General features: G+C 39.4%; 1 protein-coding gene across 1 annotated transcript; it reads right to left on the bottom strand.

Moving 5' to 3' along the window:
* Window positions 1-824: 824 nt before the first annotated feature.
* RAE1 (ribonucleic acid export 1) lies at window positions 825-7,859 on the bottom strand. The gene is made up of 11 exons (XM_005423630.2): window positions 7,760-7,859; window positions 7,524-7,628; window positions 6,864-6,956; window positions 6,376-6,462; window positions 5,852-5,938; window positions 5,544-5,615; window positions 4,936-5,043; window positions 4,521-4,627; window positions 4,342-4,417; window positions 3,643-3,837; window positions 825-2,163 (listed from the first exon to the last, which is right to left on the bottom strand). The coding sequence occupies exons 1-11, from the start codon at window positions 7,847-7,849 to the stop codon at window positions 2,077-2,079; spliced, it is 1,107 nt and encodes a 368-aa protein (XP_005423687.1). The 5' UTR covers window positions 7,850-7,859; the 3' UTR covers window positions 825-2,076.
* Between the last annotated feature and the right edge of the window lie 297 nt (window positions 7,860-8,156).

Consider the following 8,156-nt stretch of genomic DNA (forward strand, 5'->3'; position numbering starts at 1 on the left):
GTTAGGTATTTAAACAAAACGAGATTTTTTTAAAGCAGGAAACAATGACACATTCCATTCCTCCCTGTTTAGTCCAGTGGGAGTTCTGCACACTTCAGTGATCACTTCCACCTGACCTCCAGCCTGCAGTTGCTTGGTGGCATTCAGTTGACTGGGAAGTCTGGAAAAATGTGCTAACAACCAAAGATTGCTGCATAACAATCACAACCTTAGGGGAAAAAATCAACAGAAACCAAAGAAATGTTTAAGCAAATGATCAGCTACTGATTTAAGTGCTGGGAACTCTTTCCTACCTTAAGGAAAACAAATTGTGCATGAATGCAAAATCTAAAACTATGTAAAATACAGAAGTAGCAGGAAAAAACCAAACTATCTTGAGAAATAAAACAGAAAAAGATAATCCCTTAACAAAGCAGAGTTGGGTGTATTTAAAAGATTTTCCTCTATACCAAACAAGAAATACTCATCCAGCAAAAACTGATGAACTCAGGGAAGAGTCTGGAGTGAAAAGACAGTGGGCTGGAGGGAGTCTGAGATTCATCTGTACTCACCATGTCAGGTGTTTGGCTGCTGAAATAGTAATGAACTTGATTCATCTCAGAACAAAAGGCCTTTCACACCACTTCTCCAATTCTTTGAGGCAAACCCACAGGAATCATTTGTAGTGGAACAGAAGTTGGAAAATGCATGGGATTCTCAGCTTAAGCAGCTGGAGGAAAAGGAGCTGACTTTCAGCAAATGTCCCTGAATTACACTGAAAGGCCAAGAAGCTGCTTTGAAACAGGAAGTACATTGCCTTGTCCACATTATTGGAACAGAACTTCTGAATATAAAAAAGCATTTAGTAAAAATTTTATTTGAAACTCAGCATGAATCCGTAACCACCAGCATTAAACCATAACAGTTTTACAGAGAATTTGTACAATATGCCATGAAATTCTATACATGCTCCCCCCATCCCCTTTTTATTCAGTCATTATCAAACAAACAATAGTTAGACAGGAATAATAAGCATTCACTTCCAAAAAGAAAACTTTGGCATGTATACAACTGGCTAGTTAAAAGTAAACAGTGGTAGATTCAAGTCAGAAAGAGACCCACTCATTTTGTTTCACAGCATTTTTGATCAGGATGAAGCTTCCCAGCACTACTTTCTAGTTAATACAAAAATGAATATTTTTTTCAGTCCTGAACACCCTCTTACAGGACAAAACCATATTAAAATGCTCAACTTACAACTCTAAAAGGTGTCAGCTTCAAAGAAGCTTAGGTAAAAGGGATTTTGCACACATTGGTTTGGTCATGAATAAAACCTTTAAAGGTTTGCTCATGTTCCTGAACTCTGAGCTATTTCACCACTTGGCACCACTGCAGCTTCTCCTTTGAACTGGAAAAAGCAGTTTGTTCAGAAGTCATGTCCACTGCAGGAGTGGCAGAAAAATCTGAAGTTTGCACTGGGCCCATCCTCTGCCTTGAGTTTCTGTCACTGCTCTTGGCCCCCTACATACCTTCCTAGTCATCTAAAAAAGGATGGAAAACTATTTGCAAGGCATTTCTTCCTGGCATACAGCAGACAATGCTTCCATTTCAAAAACCAGAAAGCAATGAAAGAACCCCTGAATTATTAATAAGAAAAAAGACAAGCCTCTTTTGAGAAGAATTACTGGTGATTCTCCAAGTACTTACAAAAAATACAGTATTTATACAACTTCTCCAGAACGATTATAATTAACATATTTTAATGTAATACTAGCAAAATAAATCCAGAGATACAAATGGTTGCACTTCAAAGCAGGAATATCCACCCCAGATGTTGATTTTGCTGCAATTTCATTATTGCTGTGGAACAGAGAGTGGTTAAGTCATGTCAATACGAGCCTCTCTTTCTTATACACATCAGAGTATCTAATTTGGAAATGTTCTCCAGCAAGTCAGAATACATTTACTGCAATTTTTACAGTTCCTGCTAAATGTTTGTGATCCAAAGTTGACTGAACCATGGTGCAACAGGGCACAAATGGCCAAAGAGCAGAGGCAGGAAGGGCAGAACAAGTAGAGGAGTTCAAGTCAGACTCACTACTTTTTATTCCTGGGCTTCAGCTCTTCTGCTGCATTTCGCAGAAAAATGTAGTTTTTCTTCTGTGGATTATAGAATTCATGACCCTAAAGACAAAAATAATCTACATTTACTCTCTTCAAAGAAAAAATATCAGCATTACTTAAAATGTAAGAATATGAATATTCCATTAGTTTGGTTTATTAAGATTTAATCTTAAAGCCTTTAAGACCAGATATTGGACCACACTGGTGGATTAGGAACAGCTTACTTGAACAAGCAATTACAAGAATTATACATATAAAGTAAAATTGAAGAGACTTTTATCCATTTTTAAAGTATAAAGTATTTTTAATTTAAAAAATAACCACATATCTCTAAGTTCTACTTTGCAGATGCAGCTAGGAACTCAGTATGATTTCTTTGAAATGTCATTCGAGGCAGAGAAAAAACGAAACCTTTAATGGCCACCCAGCTTCACTTTAGATTTTTTATCTTTTAAATGACATAAGGTCACATCTTTTCCAAGTGAAGCCCAAGTTCTACAGGCAACTGCAGAGTTTTCTGTTCCCCAGCTGCAGATGCAAATGTCCTGTTTTGCATATCATTTTCATACGCATTACCAAATTAATACCCAAGTATCCAAATCAGGGAGAGTAAACACTAATAAAGCTACTGAGGTCCAACATGCAGGTTGGAAATTACCAACGCCATGGACAAGAAATGGCTCTGGGAAGGAAGGAAGGTTGGTACTTAGCACCAACTGATTTTACTATTAATACTGGTTTACAGATCTGAAAGTCTACCCAAGCAGCAGAACTGAAGAATTCATCTGCCCTGGCACCAACAAATATTTTAATGTGGGCAGAGGACTAAATACAATGCAGTGAATTAAAATTTAGCTCTCTGTGGCATGCAATTGAGTTAATCTTTGAGATTTCTGCATTCATTTCACTCAAAACCACAAGAACATTATCCTACAAGCACCATGAAAATGAGTTACATTCCAAGCTTGCTCCTTAAACTATCAGGAAGTATTGATTTTCCACAGATCACGGTTTGCTGTGGTTCTGCTGCATCTGTATTGTTAAGTGTGGAAGAGAAATAAATAAATAAGCACTGTCAAAAGCCTCACTAAGTGGCAGTGAAAATTTAATAGAGAGCATTCAAACACTGGGATAAGTGTTTATAATCACAGTGACAGCTTTTTTCCCTGCACCAGCAGCAGAGATGTGCATTTCACAAGCTCTGTGGGAAGCTGTCAGGGTGCCACACTGCCCTGTGACACTGCCCACGGCACAATGTGTGTGAGCAACCATAGCAACCTCTGAATCATGGAATTTACAGTTTGCTCATCCACATTTGTAAACCAGCATCATTTAGCAATCCTGTCCTGCTGGAGCTGAAACACCACAAATTCACAGCCTCAATGTTAAACTTCATCAGGGGGCCAAAATGGCCATTTTAAGTTCTCTTAGAAATCAGAAAGGTGCACCTACTACTTATAAAAAACACCAAAAGCCTCACAAGAAGAACAGTCTTAGCTGTCAACTGAAAGTATGAACATGAGTCTAAATCCTTCCTACCTTTGACCAATCATAGCTGGAAGCATAAGCAAATATATTGCCATTGTGGTTGAAACAACAAGCAGATATTGGCTGGTCCAGCTGCTCTGAGGTTTTTAGCTTTGTCCGTGCATCTTTATCCCAGAAGCTGAATCTCCCATCAGACCCCACTGTGGCCAGAGTACCATGGACAGGGTGGAATGCAATCCCATTAACCTGCAGAACCACACAGAACACCATGAAAAACACCACACATAGCAACAGGTGATGGACACACTCACAGAAGGTGGGTTGAGGTCTACAAGAGGAAATACATTAAATTTCAACTAAATACAGCTCAAATCTTTAAAATTTCTTTGGAGAAAAAATCCCCAAAAACAACCAAAGAAAAACCACCAAAGCAACAAGAAAAACACCATTTTTTTGGCTTAGTACCTCATAATTCAATGCATAATGCCATTACACAACTATTGTTTCAATATCTGCAAAATCAACAAGTGTCAACTCCACTTGTTGACAAGCAGATCCAATGAAAGGCTGATCTAGTGCTTGTTTTGTAAGAGCATAAAAATTTGCCTTTCCTCTTAAAGAATGACTATGACAGGTCTTTAAATGTCTCTAAGACAGCCTTAGGCAAGATAAAAGGTGAAGGAGAACAGTTCAGAGCAAATTTTACATTAGGAGTGTACAGTGTATATATGATACATGTTGGATACTCACAGCATAGATGTCCTGAGGTGCTGATGTGTTTGTTCCATTGGAGCGATGGCATTTAAAAGTGAAATTATCTTTTGCACTGGAAAGGAAATTAAAAAGTTCAAAATATTTTTTAAAAAAGCTTCTTATTTTTAGCACTGTGACCTAAGCAATAGAGAGGGGATGTTTTATTGAATACTTACGGGTTTGGGGGGTTGATATAATGAATAGCTACTCTGCCTTCAATGCTTCCAAGGGCAAACCCAGTTGGTTTGTTCACTTTGTCTTTGAAAATAGCAACACAGCGATGCTGAATTTGAGAAAGATACAAAGGAGTTTTAGACTGAGACATCTTTTCCACAGGGACACAAAACTTCAAAGTCATCAATGCAAGGTAAAGCAAAACCACTAGCAAGGTCAAGAGATAGCTCAAAGTCTGTTGAGAATTTGAGTAACAGTTTAAATTTCTAAATCCTTGTGAAGATGAACAACAGATCACTGGAAAACCAGACCATTGCCATGCTAAGATAACTTGGTTTTGAAACACTGCATGTTTTTACAAAAAATGTCAAGCCCACAATGTCAATGATCTGTATAAATACAAATATTATTATTTACCTGGTGTTTCAGAGGAGATTCTATTCTTCTGAATTCAGAAGGTTGGTTCTCTAACTGATAAACTATCAAACCCCTTTCAGCAGTGGCCACAGCTGCCATAGGATGAACCTGGATAAGGTTGTAAAACAGGTTGGAAGAAAGACACTTGTGTTAATTGCATGGTAGAACACTCTGAACAAGTTAAAGGAATGAGAGAAATAGGGAAATAGGAAGCAGATAAATAAAAAAGTTCATTTTTTCACATCTCTTCAAACACAAGTCAGTTTTTCCCTGCCACTGAGAAATTAAACACGCCAAAAATCTTCTAATTATGAGCTGATTGTTCTAGTGCAAAGTGCAATGGTGGTTTACAAACTTGTCCAGAACTAAGGGTGGGTCAGTCCTCATGCTGATTTTTGTGATGTTAAAAGGACACCAAGTGTGTTTTGTATGATAAAAATCCCTATTTTCCAGGGCCTGATCAAGAAGATCAGATTATGTTCCAGCACTACAATCACACAGACACCAAACACTAACGGTATTCAAATCCTGTCCTACAGAAGCCCCCAAAATTTCTTCCTCCTCCCAGTTATCCAGCTGGCACCAGTTTGCCACATCTCCTGACTTACCACATCTGCACAGTAACACCTTTCAGGGAGCTGCAGAGTCATCATAGGAGTTGGTGAACGGGTATCCCAGAACTGATGGAACAGAGAAACAAACAAACTTACCCCTGGAGCTCAGGATACATTCTCCTGTAGTAATTTCAAGTGTAACTGTTTCATTCTTGTTACAGTCAGAATAGTGCAACTCCCTGTGAAGTCAGGCTATTCCATTAATTATTAGAGCTTAATAAAATATTTTCGCTTCATGTAAATATTTTTATACACAAATTACTAGCACACTTTGTGTCCATTTGTTCAGGTAAAAATCAAACCTTCAAAGTTTTATCCCAGCTTCCTGTCATCACACAGCTGTAATTTGGGGCTTTAATCCAATGGATGGTCTTCACAGGAGCATCATGCTGAAGAAAGAAAGGACAAACACACATGCAAGAAGCAATCATTAAAGAGAACAACTCTGCTTAAATTACAACTGGTAACAAATTTTAGTCACCATAATTACATATTCTACAAACAGACATTAACTTCTCATTTGAAAATGTAAATTGTAATTCTGTTGTTGTTGCAGTAAAAAACTGGTATTTGTGAAGTCAATTGAATGACTTCTTAAGAATATTTTTTCCCCTCTAATGCATCAGGGTGACTTAGTGAGATCACTGCAGCAGTGGATAGAGCTCCCTTAAGTAAAACAGAGGAAACAGATGCACAGGGTTTTTAAATCACTTTGATCATCTGTTCAGGTGCACTTCACTATCACAAAAATATAAAAATTAGAAAGGTAACTTTTAATAAAAACAGAAAAAGAAAAAAAACATTTAGTACTTTGGGATTTACTGACTTGTGCAATCTGAATTGCTTGATTACTGTTGAGATCCCACATTTTGGCAGTTTTATCACATGAAGCAGTAAATACTTTACTCCCATCCTAAAAAATAAGAATAAAACCAAGAGATTAGTGAACAGGAAAACTGTCAAGTGTTATTCTCTTCTAGAAACAGTGTAACGTCAATGTAACAAGTACAGGGATTGCAAGACAAAGAAGAAACACAATTCAAATTTATTTATTCCTACATCATAGAAGAAAAAACAGTGCTATTTTTATCTAGATTTTAATACACTCCTAACTTTTAAGCTCACTTTTAGTCTTCTTACACCCATGCCAGCCCATCCCACTAGGACACACTCAGCACACATTTACAGCAATTTCAGTCTGTGCAACAACCACAGGCTGCAGCTACCTGTGGCACTCATCTGCCTGCAAACCACACACCAATTTATGTGGACTTTAGGTAAAAAATGTGCATTTGTTTTTAAATAACAACATACATCACTCCAGCAGGCATCAAGTACAGGCCCTGTGTGCATCTGCTGAGCCTTTGGAATTGTCTGTCCGTTATCCTGAACCTCCCAGCAGCGAACCTGCAACAGGAGAAGCAAATGCAGATAAACCATATTAACAGGAGCTTGAAAAGACTTGTCCTGGAGACTCCAGCCCTAATTTATCCAACAAAATGTATGGTTATAAATACCAAAGTCTGGGTTTTTTCAGAGCTAGTGAAATCTTAGTTTTTTTGCTTATATTCTTGTCACCTGTAGAGCCAAAATTCAGCCCCACAACTTCAATTCCACCTCAAGAGTGCCTTGCAAACCTGTAACCCCTCACCACACTGTCCTGGAGAACCCTGAACCCTCAGCTGGACAGAACACAACAAACATGCCCACTTTTGTCTTCCCTCCCTGCCTGAGCCAGCTGGCATCTCATCCTTCAAACAAAAAAACCCTTGTTATGATAACTTAATCAGTAACGTAATCTTTTTGGGTTTGCAATGATTTATCAACTATGTTAAACTTAGTGCCTTGGTACCAGACATAAATTTTGCAGTTCTTCAACAAGTTAGGTTTTCAGGTGTCCTGCACAAGCTTTTAGGATCCCATTTTGCAGTTTAGGCACTTTATTAATCTCCATATCTAACAGAGAATACTTACATCATTTGCCCATGATCCTGCAATGAGGAAATTACCCGGCAGCGTTGGCGGACTAAACGCTAAACAAGATATGCTGTCATCAGGTGGAGATGTTACTTCAATATCCTGGGAACACAGGAGACAGAACAACTTTTGAAAACTGGGAACCGAGCCCTTATTACTTCTATAGAATGAGTCAGTGGGTCCTGCTGTGACAAAGTAACACATGCAGCAGCACAGGGGGCTGGCACACGCACCTTCATGGGGTTGTGGTTATCGGCTGTGGTGCTGCCGAACATGCTGGTACCGCCGGTACCGAACCCCGACGTGGATCCGAACAGACTCATCCTTGCCCTGCGAACGAATGAAAGAGTGAGCCCTGCAAGGCCCTCCAGCGTGCCTGGGGCGTCTCAGCGCAGCCAGCACCCCAGCACCCTCTTGGGAGGCACCCAGGGATATACAAATAAACCAAACTAAATACAGTAAAATAAAATAAATAAATAAAAATACACTTCTTGCTGCTGTTGGGACCCCCACACCTCCCGGCTGCCCTCTCGGGCCGCGCCCTGGCAGAGCCAACCCCGCCGTGCCCCTCGCTGCAGCCGGGGAGCCCAAACCCGAGCGCGGCCGGGGGTGCTGCCGCTCTGGCGCACG

The sequence above is a fragment of the Geospiza fortis genome, unplaced genomic scaffold (genome assembly GCF_000277835.1).
Source record: "Geospiza fortis unplaced genomic scaffold, GeoFor_1.0 scaffold361, whole genome shotgun sequence".
In the NCBI taxonomy this organism is placed as follows: Eukaryota; Metazoa; Chordata; class Aves; order Passeriformes; family Thraupidae; genus Geospiza; species Geospiza fortis.